The 17,317-nt window shown below is 45.9% G+C and overlaps 1 protein-coding gene across 1 annotated transcript in view; it reads left to right on the top strand.

Moving 5' to 3' along the window:
* The window catches only part of RMDN3 (regulator of microtubule dynamics 3), a 38,490-nt gene extending 22,401 nt beyond the window's left edge, over positions 1-16,089 (top strand). Inside the window, exons 8-13 of the mRNA XM_086612829.1 lie at positions 2,172-2,247; positions 3,050-3,127; positions 5,356-5,454; positions 7,812-7,865; positions 10,203-10,283; positions 12,174-16,089. Coding sequence (XP_086468955.1) covers positions 2,172-2,247; positions 3,050-3,127; positions 5,356-5,454; positions 7,812-7,865; positions 10,203-10,283; positions 12,174-12,227 — 442 coding nt within the window. The 3' untranslated portion in view covers positions 12,228-16,089. The remainder of the gene's footprint in view (positions 1-2,171; positions 2,248-3,049; positions 3,128-5,355; positions 5,455-7,811; positions 7,866-10,202; positions 10,284-12,173) is intronic.
* Positions 16,090-17,317: the final 1,228 nt, after the last annotated feature.

Raw genomic sequence — 17,317 nt, 5'->3', positions numbered from 1 at the left:
AACTGCAGAGTCCTGCGTGTGAAAACGGGCAGCAGGCTGGTGGCCCTCGAGGCACAGCTGGGAAAGGAAGGTTCACCTGAAGGGCTGAGACCAGCAAAGCTGGGCCAGGTAGCGCCCTCTTTCCCTGGGACTGCAGTGAAAAACCAGTCCAGGCATCCCGAACTGTATTTTAGTTGTAGTTTATTTTGTGGCACAGAGATAGGGCTGCTCCGTACTGCCCACTTCATGGAACGCTTCGCCAGGCTGCTAAAAACCCTGGCATTGTATTTCCTGGCAGATGAGTATCCCACCGCGTGACATTTGTGACTGTAGGTGGAGGGATCAGGCTGAGCCAGCTCGGTGTCCCGTCGGATTTACCGCTGCTCCGTTAGGCTTTCCGTGGGGAAGGATGGGGTGGTGTAAGGGGAGGTTGTGCAGTGGTTTAGCTCCCATTTTAGAAAGGCAGGGGTGCTTCCCTGTTTTGTTGCAAAACCTTAAATGTGACCTAACTGTATTTAATGCTATTAAATAGCATTAAATATTGGGGAGCCTAAACAATCCGGTTACAGGAGACGTTCCAGCAAGTCCCTATACGTTAGCCAGGGCTAGGGACCGCGTGGTTTGTTGTGTTAGGAATATTTGATCTTGGAATCTTGGAAAATAAGCCTTTTATTGGCTTGTATTTCTGAAGCCTAGCCATGTCGTGGTTAGGGATGTTTAGCACAGGCTGATGTTTGTTGTGAAACAAACTGGGAAAGGGAAAGTTTATAAAAACACTTCATAGTTGGCAAGTGACGGATTATGGCAGTGCAGCTGTGGACTTTTTCAACTAGAGGCAAAGGATTTTACCTAATTAAGACATTGATCTGGTAATCTGTTCCATTATTGTGAAAAATACAAATTTTAGAAGTGAACCAGAGTGTTTTCATAGGAAAATAAACATTTTAAAGGAATGAGATTTAATGACACAACTGTAAATATTCAGGAGATGCAACTTCTCTGTGGTGTAACTTACACATTGAAAATGTAATTCAGGCAAGAGCAGTGGCGTGTGAAATGTTTTGTGATTTTTTTTTTTTTGTGACACTGAAGAAAGTTTCAAAAGTCTTCTGACAAATTCCTGCAGGACCATCTGGTGTGGTTAACCGTCACGAGGGACGCTTTGGGATATCGGGTGGCGAGAGGAGACAGAGCATCCAGCAGTGCTGGGACGCAGATGTAGTGATGGAAATCTCGAGGGAGGTGTACTTGCATCTTTCTTTCAGCTTTATTTTTTAAAAGAGTGAAACTTGTTATTTATTTGTCTATCTGTTCTGCCTAATGCTCTTTGAGCCAAACTCTGAGAAGGGGGAAGCCTCTTCCCTTCCCACAGCTCTCACCGACGTGGGCTGGCAGAGCTCGGAGACGGAATCAGCTTGGCACGTGCTGCCCTTGCACGCCTCTACCATTTGTTGTTTTTTTGGGAAGCAATGCAGGGAGGGGGTTTGAACCACTGGGCTGTGGGCAGGTGAGATGGGAGGCTGCAAATCTGTGGGTAATTATCATTCCTTAACATTCACAGCTTGGGAAAGAACTAGTTTTGCTGGGTACTGTGCTTGTCGGGGGTCAAAATTTATAGTCTCTTACTAGACAGCTCTAAATGGCTTTGCATACAACAAACACTGAAAATCCCTTCTTTTGTTTCCCAAGTTTGGTGGCCGTGTCGGGGGGCAGGATGTAGGTAGGTTTTCACAATGTTTTCCCTCAAAGTAGACAAGTGCTATGGCTTGGATGTTGTGTACGGAAGATTGCTCCGCGCCTTAGTTGATTAGAGCTTTTTGCAGTCCTGGCTCTCGCTGCAGTAGTGTTTACTCCTCATCGCCCTGTATTTTGACACAGTGTTGTTGCTGAGTGAAGAAATTTAGGGTGTAGCAGTGCTTACGTAGAAGGAAGGCTTTGCAGCCATCAGCACGATGAACTTTGGTGTCACGTCAAGCCGCTCTGGTTGACTTCCCGGTGTCCTTCAAGCTAACACCTTCCTGTCCATTAGATTTTTACTGCGTGTCTCTTCCCTGTAAAAGGTGTACAGTATTCCGTGTTTTCCCCAGTAAGTGGTGAAGCTTTAATGTGCTTATCTTCCTTCTGAAGATACCAGCAGGATGTCAACGTGTATTTAAAAAGGTTTGATTTCCCGCGGATGTCTCCCCGTGCAGGTACGCTATTCTTTGCGGGCAGTTGTCGGAACACGAGAGCATTCAGAAACGCATTCAAACTGGATATGTCTTTAAGGTGAGTGGAAAGGACGTGCTGGTTTTTGGGTAAGTATTGAGCAATACGTGTTTCTGTACTAGGAAGTTGTGAAAATTGGCTCCAGCTCTTAGTAGAGAAGTGATAGGTTTCAAAGAGATGCCACGAGTGGGTGGTTTGGGCTGAGCAAGGTGATTCCAGTGATGAGGGTGACTGGTCTGGCTCCGTGCTTTTGCACAGTATAATCTCAGGAAAAAAAGAAAAGCTCTGCAAATAAAACTTATGTATATGAGGAGACTGAGAACTTGAAACACGAAATTACCACGTAGTAATAAGACTCAGCGCCAGCTCTTCTTCAGGAGCTGCCTGTGAGCATGCTTGCACCCTCCTGTAAATGCAAAGCAGTTATTTTTCAAAGAGGATTTAATCTGCCTCAGATTCCTTAATTTGCTTTTCATCCACGATGGGGAAGCTACAGGGTAAGAGGATGGAACAGTTACTGCAGAACACACCAGGTGTAATTCTTACCTGGTCAGCTGTTGACATGACCAGTAAGTTGGTTATGTCAAAGCTCTGGAAAGGTGGGAGAATAAAATGAAGGGCGACCTCATTTTTTTGTGAATAGTAATCCTTGTCTCTGAGGCTGATAAAACGTTGGTTTTCTGTGTTCATTGAAACCCTTTCAAGAAAATTTGGAATCTCTTTGTAGCTGTATCTTTATTGATCACTGACGCTTAAATTGTGGACTTCTTCCTTTCCTCTTTCCACGTTTGTTCACCTGCTCTTGTGGATATTGTATTTGCTTATGACAAAATTTAATATCTGTTGGTGATATTTTCCACAGGAACACATTGATAAAGCAATTGCACTGAAACCAGAGGATCCAAAGTCTTACTATCTTCTGGGCAGGTGGTGTTACCAGGTAAGGTAGTTTATTATTACTTATTGTGGTTTTCTTCCTCCTTGAAATTTAATTCCCTGTTTGAATGAAAGATAAGTGGATTCAAACCACTGGCCATAAGGACTGAGGACACTCTTTAGTTGCTGAACTCTGATACCGTATCAGAAAATACTGCTATGGAGATGTCCTCATTGCTTGAAGGAGTAGTTTAAAAGTTGCACTCGTGTGGGATCTGGAAACTCCTTGTTTCAGTCCTGAAGCGTGCTGAGAAAAACACTGCACTGATGAATACTGCGAATGCATTGCATTCAGAAACCTCTTTGGATGTAAAAGCTCGTGTCCTTGTACCTGTGGCACCTCACTGCTTTTAAAGAAGCGCTGGTGATGTGTCTGCCAGGACAGTGTCTCATTCAGTTTCTCAGCTTTCCTTCTAAGTTGTTTCCTTGACTGTAACGGAGAAGTCCTCGGCAGTCTATCTCCCTCTGGTCCGCCTCTTGTTTAACCCAGAATGTATACCTCCATGCTGGTGTCACCACTCAAAGCACTGGATTTTAAAGGGTACAGGTTTTTAATGAGAACTTCTGTCAGTTCATAGCAAGAAACACTGAGTTGTTGACCAGGACAAACGCTGGCAGAGCCCCTTCCCAGCGCTCCGCTCTGTGCCAGCGGTCCCAGTCCAGCAGAAGGCAGGGAAGGGTTAGTGGCACTGGAAACACTGGAGTTTTTAAAAGCATGAAGAGTGCAGTTTCGTGTTGGTGATGTCGTTTGCTCTTGCTGTTGTAACACTTTTGTCCCGATTCAACAAAAGGCTGTAGAAGTACTCGGTGTACCTCTGGCGTGGTGAAAGCTGCTGCTTTTTGCAGTTTCATTATTTATCGCCACTATTCCGCTCTTCGTTTTCCCCTGTTTTTTGCCTCTCTCCCAGAGGGAAGCTGTTTGCTAGAAGTGTTATTTCTGAACTGCTCTGAATTGGAGCTCCGAAGGCTTCAGGGCTCTGGTCTTAGTTTTTCCGTCCCTGCGGGCGGCACGGGAGGTGAAACAGCAGAGAATGGATTAGGAAAATCCCTAGCTGCAGACTAGCTTACTGTTCCCCATAAAAACCAACTACCTTCCCTCCTCTCAGCACATCTGGATGTGATCAAGGACACTTCAGGGCTGGCGAGAGCTTCTGCACACACTATATCTGTGTCATATTTTGCATGTGTTTCCTCTGCCCTTGCCACACAAAGTGCTGGAGCTATTAGAAGAAGCGTGCCGGCTGCTTTGTATTCCTTGACAGGGAAAAGCTTGGAGTCAAATACCATAAATCAGATTTAGTGCCTGTAAAAAGAAATAAGAGTTTGCAGTAACTATCTGCTTTTCAGTTTAATACAATCTGAAAGTTTCTTCGGCGCTGTCGAAAGCGAGGTCACGTTGCAGAGATTGCAGCCGAGATGGTTGACACCAGTAATTACAGAGGAGCAGTGAGCTGAACTCGTGGAAGCTCCAAGCTCTTTATTCTGTTTTGGGTTTTCTGCTCAGCCTCACTGCCCGTGGAGCTGCTGAAGCGAGGGAACAAACCCAGGTGTGTGCAGAAATGTTAGTGTCTGCTGTTCTGCACTGTAAGAATTACACAACATTAAACAAAGAAGATACTGTCAGAAGTTCCAGTCCCATCCATCCTTCCCCCCGTTGAAATTTCAGGGTGTTTCTTGCCAGAGAGAGGAGCTGGGAGCAGGAGAATAAGATTTCATGGAATAATGAATGATGATAATAGCTACCTGTTTCTCAAAATGTGAGTGTCTGCTGGTGGGAGGGCTTTAGCCTGCCTCTCTCGAGGGGTCTTTGTATGGCGAGACCACGTTCCTGTGCAAGATGTACAGCAGGAGGTGGGAGGGCTCCATAGGTGCGTTTGCTCCGACACCTGGGTGAGAACTGGCAGGAGCTGGTGTGGTTGCAGTGAGGTGCTCTGGGGCTCTGGGCCATACCTGTAACGCCCAGTTGTAGAGACAGATCTTACTGTGAGCATCACGCACGTGGCAGCGGGTGTATGGAAGTGCAGGAGCTGGCTGGGCACAAGGAATAGCAAATGGGGTTCAATTCTATGGCCGGACTTGGATGCTTGTCCAGAATCCGCCGATGCTGCCGAGATCCTTGGCTTTCTCCCAGTGCACGAGCCAGCTCCACCAAAGTGGATCATGCCTTGCCTGTATCCTTTTGCAGATGCTGTGTCTCTGGTGGGTTTGGCAGTTTTGTCTTTGTCTCGGCAGGTTTCCCACCTGGGATGGCTGGAAAAAAAGACTGCTGCTGCCCTCTTTGAAGCCCCTCCGACAGCCACCGTGCAGGACGCGCTGCAGAACTTCCTACGGGTGAGGAAATCCCGTGAGCAAGGGGATGGCTGACGTGGCAAACGCGGTTGGAATCGGGCACTTGGGTTCTGCTTCAGCTCGTCGCTCCCCAAGTGCTCCCCGATAGGTCTCCAGTGAGGGGAAACTGAGGAAGAAGAGCTGGTGGAACGTGAAAATTTGGGAGCCTATCAGGTATCATAGCCAGCCAGGAGAAGGTGATTTTGAAGATATTGGAACTAGACCCCAAGTGCTCTGAATTCCTTTTCCTTTCTCTGAATTTCCTTCGTGGCTTTTGTGGCTTTTGTGGCTTTTGTGGCTTTTGTGGCTTTTGTGGCTTTTGTGGCTTTTGTGGCTTTTGTGGCTTTTGTGGCTTTTGTGGCTTTTGTGGCTTTTGTGGCTTTTGTGGCTTTTGTGGCTTTTGTGGCTTTTGTGGCTTTTGTGGCTTTTGTGGCTTTGTGGCTTTTGTGGCTTTTGTGGCTTTTGTGGCTTTTGTGGCTTTTGTGGCTTTTGTGGCTTTTGTGGCTTTTGTGGCTTTTGTGGCTTTTGTGGCTTTTGTGGCTTTTGTGGCTTTTGTGGCTTTTGTGGCTTTTGTGGCTTTTGTGGCTTTTGTGGCTTTTGTGGCTTTTGTGGCTTTTGTGGCTTTTGTGGCTTTTGTGGCTTTTGTGGCTTTTGTGGCTTTTGTGGCTTTTGTGGCTTTTGTGGCTTTTGTGGCTTTTGTGGCTTTTGTGGCTTTTGTGGCTTTTGTGGCTTTTGTGGCTTTTGTGGCTTTTGTGGCTTTTGTGGCTTTTGTGGCTTTTGTGGCTTTTGTGGCTTTTGTGGCTTTTGTGGCTTTTGTGGCTTTTGTGGCTTTTGTGGCTTTTGTGGCTTTTGTGGCTTTTGTGGCTTTTGTGGCTTTTGTGGCTTTTGTGGCTTTTGTGGCTTTTGTGGCTTTTGTGGCTTTTGTGGCTTTTGTGGCTTTTGTGGCTTTTGTGGCTTTTGTGGCTTTTGTGGCTTTTGTGGCTTTTGTGGCTTTTGTGGCTTTTGTGGCTTTTGTGGCTTTTGTGGCTTTTGTGGCTTTTGTGGCTTTTGTGGCTTTTGTGGCTTTTGTGGCTTTTGTGGCTTTTGTGGCTTTTGTGGCTTTTGTGGCTTTTGTGGCTTTTGTGGCTTTTGTGGCTTTTGTGGCTTTTGTGGCTTTTGTGGCTTTTGTGGCTTTTGTGGCTTTTGTGGCTTTTGTGGCTTTTGTGGCTTTTGTGGCTTTTGTGGCTTTTGTGGCTTTTGTGGCTTTTGTGGCTTTTGTGGCTTTTGTGGCTTTTGTGGCTTTTGTGGCTTTTGTGGCTTTTGTGGCTTTTGTGGCTTTTGTGGCTTTTGTGGCTTTTGTGGCTTTTGTGGCTTTTGTGGCTTTTGTGGCTTTTGTGGCTTTTGTGGCTTTTGTGGCTTTTGTGGCTTTTGTGGCTTTTGTGGCTTTTGTGGCTTTTGTGGCTTTTGTGGCTTTTGTGGCTTTTGTGGCTTTTGTGGCTTTTGTGGCTTTTGTGGCTTTTGTGGCTTTTGTGGCTTTTGTGGCTTTTGTGGCTTTTGTGGCTTTTGTGGCTTTTGTGGCTTTTGTGGCTTTTGTGGCTTTTGTGGCTTTTGTGGCTTTTGTGGCTTTTGTGGCTTTTGTGGCTTTTGTGGCTTTTGTGGCTTTTGTGGCTTTTGTGGCTTTTGTGGCTTTTGTGGCTTTTGTGGCTTTTGTGGCTTTTGTGGCTTTTGTGGCTTTTGTGGCTTTTGTGGCTTTTGTGGCTTTTGTGGCTTTTGTGGCTTTTGTGGCTTTTGTGGCTTTTGTGGCTTTTGTGGCTTTTGTGGCTTTTGTGGCTTTTGTGGCTTTTGTGGCTTTTGTGGCTTTTGTGGCTTTTGTGGCTTTTGTGGCTTTTGTGGCTTTTGTGGCTTTTGTGGCTTTTGTGGCTTTTGTGGCTTTTGTGGCTTTTGTGGCTTTTGTGGCTTTTGTGGCTTTTGTGGCTTTTGTGGCTTTTGTGGCTTTTGTGGCTTTTGTGGCTTTTGTGGCTTTTGTGGCTTTTGTGGCTTTTGTGGCTTTTGTGGCTTTTGTGGCTTTTGTGGCTTTTGTGGCTTTTGTGGCTTTTGTGGCTTTTGTGGCTTTTGTGGCTTTTGTGGCTTTTGTGGCTTTTGTGGCTTTTGTGGCTTTTGTGGCTTTTGTGGCTTTTGTGGCTTTTGTGGCTTTTGTGGCTTTTGTGGCTTTTGTGGCTTTTGTGGCTTTTGTGGCTTTTGTGGCTTTTGTGGCTTTTGTGGCTTTTGTGGCTTTTGTGTTCTTTAAGAGATGCAGTCAGCCTGATACAGGCATCACTTGCACCCTTTGCTTATCCCAGTCTTTTCTCTGCTTGTCCAACCCTCCCCTCTGTTCTCCGCAGGTCGAGGAGCTGAGCCCCGGATTTTCCAAAGCAGGAAGAGTTTACATTGCCAAGGTGACCACTCTCTTGTTGCTTCCTTCAGTTCAGTTGCTTGCACCTAGGACAAGAAATATTTGCATTACAAACTTGTATTTGGCTGTAAGGATTTTACAAGATGATAACACTTCTTAAAAAGGTGGAATCATCTGGTGTAGAGGCATTAAAATTCAGGGAGGATTTTGCCTTTGAGTCATCTGGTGGAGCATCCTTCTTGGGTTTAACAGGTCAAGTTCTATATAAAGCAGCACTGGTAACTCATAAGCCACAGGCTGGGGGTTTAATCCCACCACCACCACCATGGATTTGTGGTGTGTAAAGAGAGAATCATGGAGAAAAGTAAAGGGTAAATTATGTCTCTATTTTACCAATACAGATGGGAGTCTTGAGTGATGATTAAATCCACCACCAGTGCCTGGAGCTGGAGCTCCGAAGACATTTTTCTTTGCTTTGAGGGAGTAATTGGGTTTGAACTCTTCAAATTGTTGCTTAATTCCAACAACCTCCAGTTGGCGTCTAGAAATATCTAAAGCTCAAATAGCTTTAGAAACACTAGCCAGAGTGGGCATGGCAAAGAGTAGCTGAATTCACTGAAATTCCTGAATTCCCAATGTCCCAAAGAAATGGGAATTTTATCAGGGTAGCGTGCAAGTCGTAGGATCTGCTTGGTCTGGAATACATTATTACTGAATTTAGGTGCAGGATTTATTTCACAATAAGCATCTCAAAGGAAAACGAAGGTGACAGCAGAGGAGGAAATCCCAGCAAGAGGTGCAGTAGCCTTCACACCAGCTGGGTTTTGTCTGTCTTGTTTTGCAGCTCACTGGGTGCATTTTGTCACGAGGCTGTCAGGTGACATCAGCTGCATGTTCATCAATCAGTGAGCCTTTTGGTGCTGGCTGCTTGTGCCCCGTGATGAACGTGCTCTTCATTGCCTCTGTCTGCTTGTAAATACAGCTGGCACTCATGGAAATTCAAAATCACCCCGAAATGTCTTGTCTAGAGCAAGGAATGGAAGACTTGGAACTGATTTCCAGTGAAGCTGCTGCTGCAAATCCTTGCAAGTCTTAAGCTGAATAGGTTTTCAGAGTTGATGTTAAAATTTGGAGTTTATTGTGTGTAATCTACATGGGCTGATATGTTGTCGTTGGGGTAGTAGTTCTCCACGTGTCTGGCAGATGGGACTGAGCTTTGGAAATGCTCTGCAAACACAAAGTAGCATCGAGGTTAATGGGACTACTTGTATCTGATTTGGGTTTTGGTTTTTTTCCCTGATCTCGGGCTCTGTCACTTCGGATCACATCCTGAATCAGAAAGTTTAAGAAGTGCAGTTAGTATCTAATTATTTTGAAGGAGAATAGTGCTCCGATGGGTCAAACCTCAAAGAAGAGAGTTGTGTTTTACAGTCATCTTCTGACGTTTTTGGCCGATGTGCAGGGACAGGGGGTTTGTAAAGGCTTCCAGGATGGCTGTGACTCCGTCTGTTCCGAGTTCAGCAGATGTGGGAATGTGTCAGCGCTCGCAGCAGAACAGAGTTCTCTTTCAGATCTGTCCCACGACGCAGGAAAGTCACCGAGACACACACGTACCGTGCAGTGACGTTTCAGAGTCTGAAGTGATGGAATGCAGGAGTTTAACTGGTGTCCTTGGCCGAACCGAGTGGTGGCTTTTGATGGCAATTCCAACCATGATTAACTGCATGGCTGATAGGTGTTTTTTTAGCAACTGGTTCCTTCTACTGTGCTTACTTTAGTCCTCAAATGCCTCCATGAGTCTCTAGGCACCGAAACCCTTCCTGTTACACAGAGGGATGACTGTTTCTCTGCTGTTGGAGAAGAGTCCATGATGAAGAATGGTTCACACCTATTGTGAAACCTGAGAGACCTGTAAATATTAGGTGTTAGAGTGCTTGCAGTTACACCCAGGCTGTCAAAACAAGGTTTAACATAAGCTTCATAAGATGATGTGCTCTCAGTATAGAGGTTTTATGTTGAAAACAGTGTGAGGAATAGTGGCTAAGTGGAACTAAAAATAGAACTTCAAAAATGATAGAAATCACAGGGACATCTTAAAATCTTCCACAAAAAAAAACCCAATCTCCTTGCCCAAAACAAACAAAAAAAACCCCACAACAAAGGAAATCTAGCGTTCCATAACGTGATGGTGATGCTATTGCTTTGTGACCAAGGGATACTGCGGGAAGTGTCAGAAGTCTGGAACTATACACTGCAAATGGTTAAGAGGTAGAATAAGTTCTTTTTATCAGTTGCCAGGGTCCATCACTGCTCAATTACGTTTGCTGCCTTTTTTTTTTCCCAGTTTAACTCTTCTCACGTTGTCATTTATTCTTCACAGTGTTACAGGGACCTGGGGAACAACACTGCAGCTGTTTTCTGGATGAACCTCGCGTCAGAGCTGCCAGTTAATACGAAAGAGGTAGCGGTCTCAGTAAGCACACGTTGATGCTGAGCAGAGATAAAATGGTTACAGAGATAAAATGGTTTTCTAAAAGACCTTCCAGCTTGTAAGCTCAGGTTTTAAAGTACTTTGTCCTTAGTGTGGACTCTTTTCTTCTCTTGGGACCTGTTATCAGAATGCCTAAAGCAATTCACCAAAATAATGAGAAATATTAAGATGCTGAGAGTGTCTGATACGGGCTTAGATGTCGGGCACACCACCATGGCAATACTGCCCTGCTGGCAGGCTGGGCTGCTGGGTACACTGGCATTGCCCTGCAGGGATTCAGCCCTGCAGCTCCTGAACTGGAGTGTCTGTAAAACTTGGGAGCAGCTGCGTGCGCTTCCCAGTACAGCACTTTTGGGGAAGGTTTAATGGTTTGGGCACTGTCCTGCCTGGCCAGCCCCGTTCAGATGGGACCACTTAGGCTTGTGGTGGCCCAAGGGCTGGGGCACTGCTTACCTCTTCTAGTGATGACCTGGGTGGCTTTGGAGGAGCAGCTGAGGCTTCACCCTCTTGGTGCCAGGTCAGCTCCTCAGCTCCCCGAGGCTGGAGCCAGTTGTGCTGAGCCCTTCAGGGGTTTGTGTGTGCTGCCCAGCGTTTTTTATTTTATTTTTTTTAAGATCTGAGATATTTCAGCTCTTTTATTACTTTTGCAGAGTTTTGGCGAGCTGTGTTTTAGAAGCTGCATGTGGCAGTGTTCCCCAGCTGGGAGCTCTTTGGCACTTTGCTTTTCCTTTGCACTTTTCCTGTTAAGCAGAAACTGTATAGAAGGTGCCCTCAAATTACTGCCAGTTAGAAACTGAACTAAAACACATCAGCTTTTAATGTTCATCTGATGTAATTTGCATCATCATGACAAATGCTGGGGAAGTGAGCAAGGTCCTCCAGATCTTCCAGCTTCAGCCTTTGTCTGATGGAATAAACATTCTGGGTGGAAAGGAGAATTCTAGAAATACACAGCATCTTCATGCCACTCTATTTTTAAGGCCATGATTAATCTTTAGATTGCTGTAGCAAAAGTATTCTGCTGATTCAAACGCCAAGTATGCAAGAGATCTTGGCAAACTGCCTGGCAAGGAGCTGGCTTGCCCGTGCTGCTGCCCACGGGGCCCTGTCCTACCATTGCGTGGGGCACTTGGCACTGGCTGCCCCCACGTCTGGGAGAACCATGGCATGGAGCAGAGTTTATTCCCTGCTTGCAGAAGGGAACGTCCCAGCTGTGCCTGGTGAGGAGCCTTCCTCACTGTACGCTGGCTGGAAATCTCCCTGGACAGAGTGAGAATGGTCGGTCTGATAAATAGAGGATTTTTTCCAAGCAAACAAGAAATGTATGTGTCAGAGGTGTAAGAGTTTAATCAGAAAAGCATTGAGATTTTCAGGAAAGACCAGGAGAGAGCTATAGGCAGGTCATGAAGAGTTAGTTCTCTCTCCTGCTCTGAAATTAAAAGTGGGAGTGGAGGAAGGAAGCCAATGCTTAAGTGGCTTTGGTTAAGCCTTTGCAAATGTTAGTGCTCATCATCAATCAAATAACTTCCATCATGCTGAGAAGGAAAAACACAGCATTCATCCAGGCTAGGAAAGTCAGTGAGGGAGCAGAGGTTTGAATTCTGCTGTTCTGGTTGTCAGCTCTTGTCTCACAAAAGCAAACACAAGAGAAACTCTTTGGTACTCGGAAAACTTATGGAGGTGTCAAAGGCAGTAGTGTTGGGAGGGAAGTACAGATGGGGGGAAAAGGGATTAGAGGGAAAAATGTAATGCTGGGGTATATATGAAACCTGGTATGGGGTTGGAGAAGAAAAGGGAAATTCTCTTTTTAATTGTTTCAGTTAGGCTGTGTATTTATCTGTTCCTTCATCACATTTCCAGGATGCAGAAAGCGAGAGAGAACTGGAAGAGATGCAATCAGCCTGGCAAGAATAAATGTATAAAGGCTCATTCCACTTGATACTGCACAGACAGTAAAATTCCAGTTAAAGGGGTTTCATGATTCTGACAGCTTCGATTGCACTTCATGGATAAGCCACAAGAGTTTAAAAGAAAAAAAAAATGCGGTGGTCTCATCAGCACAAGCAGGAAAAGATCGTGGTGGGATTTAATGGGATAAAATTTTGTGTTTTCCTCCTCACAGCACTGCATATGTTTGATTTTAAAATTCTTTAAAAATGTCAAGCTCCCAAAACCAGAGATGGGGGTGGGTGTATAGGTAGAATTTGGGATATAAGAATATTTGTGATTATATCTATCATAGATATATGTGAGATTTATACTTTCTGATATAAAAATATGTACAGAATATACATATTTATGTATACACATCTATATTTTGTATCACAAACCCTACCTATCCAACAACCTGAACTTCAGGCCTGCAAGCTGGTGAGCTCGCTCAGCTGATTCCAGAGGAAGTCTTCAGCCAAATTTTTTTTTTCAGATTAACTGTTTTCTCTTTTCCTTACCCAGAGGTGTGGATTGACTCAGTTGCAATAACTGACACTTAAGTGTTTAGGTGAGACACCATCTCGAGCAACCACGTGGGGTGGTCAGTGTGCCACTCATCTTTACCAGGGGGATGTTCTCACTGCCCTCAGCCTGGTCAGTCAAGTGGGCACTGGAACTGTGACTTAAGAGAAGGCAATTACAAGAAAAGAAGACAACAGTGACTCAAAATAAGGAGGTTGTCGGCCTTTTCTTCCTCGCTGTGAAAAAATAGGTGGTGGTGTCCAAAACACTCTTGTTGGTCCTTCCCAGCTATGCCTGAACTACCTGACTGGTTTTCCATTTTGGGCAACCAGCGCTGCTCACTGTGGTGGTTTACTACCAGGGGACCAACGAGACCTCCTGCACAACACAAACTTGATTTTTAAGAGGTGTGTTGCTTTTGTCAGAGGAGGGAGTAATGAGTTTTTAAACTTCAGGACTCCTCCACTCGAGTCTGAAAACTTCTCCTGTCCCTCTAAACTACGCTGCGAGGGTTCGGGTGTAACAACTGAGTTTGAGAAGCAGCTGTTTTACTGATGAAACACTGGTTACAGCAACAGGAATATTCTCTGGCAAAGCTGGTGCTTCCCTGTGATGTTCTTCTACCAGTTCTTGACTTGTTAGGTGACGCCGAGAAGGTGACAACTGACATTGGCTCCAGCAGCTTCTGGGTACCCAACAGCACAAGTTACTGTGCTGTGCGCTGACACAAGTGGTGAAGTAAAAACTACACCCAAATTTCCCCAAATATTGAGCAAGCCTTTCTTGATAGCCCCTCAAAGTTCAGTGGGCAGCTAACAGGATGCTTGTTTTGTGGTTTGTTACGTCTTGTATGGCGTTTGTGGAGCGTAAAGTGGAAAAGTGCAGGAGTAAAACACCTTCTGAATCTCCTTTTTAGTCCCTTGCACGTGTGTGTTAAACTGATGGGTTTTTTTTACTTTGTGGAAATAACATTGATGGGGAAAGGTGTAACAAAGTCGAGCTTAACAACTTCTCCTTTTCTAGACCTGGCACTCTTTAGCTCCCCCACCCCAGTGAAGCTCACTAAAATTTTGGTGCTAAACTCGTGAGATCCAGGCAAGCGTGCGATTGGCTTTATTTGCTAAAAATGATAAAAATGAATGCTTATAAATGGAGAACAGAGTCCTGACAGGCTCCCTGTGTTTTTGTGCGGGGCTGCCCTCGCAACGAGTGGGTGCTTGATCGGTAATTGTGGGACTTTTTTTTAGTTAATGTTTGCTGCTCTCTCAGTTGTTCAGTGGAATGATGGAGCTGCCTTTTTTGCTTGGTGCGAATCTGTCTTGTTCTGAGCACTTCCCAGTGGATGACCATTTTCTTCTTCTAAACATCCAGTCTTCAAATAATTGCACAAGTTTTTCAGCTGTTTGCTTTTCGCTTGCTGGAGCCACGCTGGGAAGCCCTCCGCAGCGATCTCCGAAAGGTGATGCTCAGCAACTTGATTCTTTCGGGGAGGATTTGCAGGGTGTTTTTCTGGAGGGAGATGGTAACAGCTCTCAAAACAGTGGTGTAGCTCGCTGTACTTGCATTGCCTTTCCCTGCCAGCAAGTCCCAGAGTGATGTTAATCAGCAATGTTTGCTGTTCTGTGTGTTGCTTAAATGTTGTAAATGGTCTCAGCGTATGTCATAGGAAGAGTGAGAAAAGGAAATATTTATGCTACCAGGAGCCTGTGGCTTTTCTGACTTGCAGACTCCTTTGGGGGTGTCTGTTGCAAAGCAACAAGGGGTTGTAGGCTCAAGGGGGGGAAATATAATACTGATTTGCTGTTGCCTTCATCTGCAGCTTTGGAGTCTGTGCTGGATTAGATGGGAGCGTTTCATCCCCTTCGTGTTGGTTAAGTCTTTAAGAGGGGATGCAGGAGGAAAGGGTTTTGTTAATTGGTTAATTGCTGAGGTGCCATGTGGGGTGGCAGCACTGCTCTGGACAAGCAGCCTCTGCAAAAAGTCCTCACCAAAGAGTTACGGACCGAACGGCGTGTTCGGAAACCGATACCAAAACTCTGGGTTTCCCACTGGTAGAAGCTGAAGGAGCTTTGCTGATGGAGAAAGGGTTTGGTGTGGTCGTGTGTGGCGAATCGGGCTGTGACCAGAACCTGGTCTGTCTGTGAGTAGGAACAACCTGCTTCCCTGGAGGAAGAGTGGTAATTAAATTATGGTAGTTCTTCTCATTCGGTGCTTGTTCTCAGCTGATTTCACACGGGTGCAGCCTTCTGGCTCTTGTATAGTCTGTTTTGGAGCTTGGGGGAGTGCTCTGAGCTTTCCGTGCAGTAGGCTGGCTGCTTCACTTCTGCCTTTTCTTTAAAAAGCAGACTTTGGCTTTGGCTTAAAAGAGCAAGGTCTGGCGTTTCGCTCCCACGCATCCTTTGTGCGTGTGGTCTCGTCCCTTTCTTGGGGGATCTGAAGTTGGGAGGTCTGTTGTTGTGGTTTCCATACAGGAAAGGTTTCCTCCGGTGGCCCAGCTCCTGCCCGGAGCACCAGGGTGCAGGTTTGGGGCTCACATGGTGTTTCTTCTCATCGGCTCCATCTGCTGAACCTCATCAATGTGCCTCTAAGACGACGATGAAAGGCGATGACAGAACTCAGGGATCCTTTCAAGTTGCAGATAAAAGCTGTGTTTTGCTGTCTTCGGTCTGATCTCCGGGAAGTTCTGACATAAGGATCAAAAGAACCTTTTTTTGTTTTGGTTTTTCCCTTTTCCTGGCTGCTTGTGAACAAGAACAATGTGAGTAGTAACCGTGGCTCGTTCTAATAGCGCAGGTTGATGGGGAGAGAAGGCAAAATCTGCAACTAAACCACTTCCCAACCACAAGGCTTGGGACCGATTTATTTTCAGCCGTGAAGCGTGCAGTCTCCTGTTGGGCTCTCGCCGTGCTGGGAAGGGGAAGCTGCTCCTCCTGTTTGCGAGGGGAGGGGGGCACGCCGGTAGCTTGCAGACAACGTGGAAATGGAGACTTTGTAAAATTGGCACGTGCTTTGCAGGCTCATCCCAGAGCACAAGGTGAATTTCTCACGTGCCCACGCTGGGGGTGTTCCAGGACCACAAGACATCGATTTGCCTGGTGCAGTTTGGATAGAGACCCTCTGTCCTGCTCCTGTCCGGATAAGTAGTTCTGCACTTACCCCACGGGGAGAGAGAATCGTTTCCTGGAGCTACTCTTGTCTTTAATTTTAAAACATACCGACCTGTGGTTAAATTATGATACTAAAGAATAACTGAAGCTGTTTAATTTATCCTTGCTGTGGTGTTCTGTTTGAAGTAAACTATTTATAAATAAGGAGAAGGGGATCCTGCCTGAAAGCTGCCTGCGTTGCTCTCTTGCTTTTTATGCCAGTACATGTGTAGGTGAAGAAACCCGACAGCCGGTGGAGATCTCTCCACGACAGCGTTCTACTCGTACGCGTGGTGGCTGTGGGAAATCTTGGAAGTAATTTAAAACATTATTGTTTGTGTATTGCTGTTTGTATGTGTAATATGGGTTACATGTGTAGCAGTCAGTACAAGGACTACTGCTTCTGTTCTTCAAAGGCACCAAAGGACCCAGCCACCCTGTACTCCGAGTGAAGTTGGTTTTCAATAAAGGTGGATACTCAGTTGTGACCCGGTGCCTGTTTTCTGTGCTCAGCCTTCGTGGCCCTAAAGGTCAGCATCAGCCTCTGTGGCACAACAGCCCTAAACAAGGGGCTTGGGTGCTGTTTAATGCTGGTTCTGGGTGCTGGGTTTGGCTCCTCTTATTTCCAGTTGCTTTGCAGAGAGAGTGGATGGTAACACCGACTGTGCTTCAGTGTTCCTCAATGTTCACTTCGTTTGGGAGCTCACACACAGTTGTGCAGAGGAGTAAATAAAGTGGGAAATGGGGCTTAGGCTGGGAAGGGAACAGGTAGGAGTAATTCCAGCTGTGCTAAGTTACTCACACATCAGTGCATCGCAGATCTAACATCCCTGTCCTGGGGAGAAGGACATGACAGTTGCCAGTGATTGCAAGGGTGGAAGAATTCTTCTTGTGGAAGGCGGCCTGAGCACCACTGAGTGTCACCTGGACAGCTTCATCCTTCCCTGGTGTGGAATTAGGGCACTAATTTTGTGTGCAACTTCTCTGTAATCTTTTATTTCCTCCTAGAGATGGAGGTATAGTAGCATCCTCTAGTGTACCGGGTCACCCTCTAGAGAATTTTCATTTGCCTTGGAAAAGGAACCAGAGCCAATACAAAGGGCATCCTGCCACGATCCACTGCTTTGGAGAAAAGAAGGACCTCAGAAGCAGAAAACAGGGGTTGTGCAGGATGAGACCTGTGGTGCGGGCAGGTCTTTGGCTTAGCCAAATATGTGATGTGCTGAGGACACTGAGTTAGGGATGGATGTGCAGGGACTCTGCTGCTTGGTGTAAATCTGCCTGTTGGACCATCAGGAGTTTCTGAATGACTTTTAAAAGGGATGTTTTGCAATATTGGGAAAATGGTTTTAAGCAACTTGGAGAGGTCAGCATTGACCCTCTGGCTTGGGACAGGGCAGCCTG

The sequence above is a fragment of the Tauraco erythrolophus genome, chromosome 6, assembly GCF_009769465.1.
Source record: "Tauraco erythrolophus isolate bTauEry1 chromosome 6, bTauEry1.pri, whole genome shotgun sequence".
NCBI lineage: Eukaryota > Metazoa > Chordata > Aves > Musophagiformes > Musophagidae > Tauraco > Tauraco erythrolophus.
This window is presented reverse-complemented; position numbering and strand designations above follow the sequence as displayed.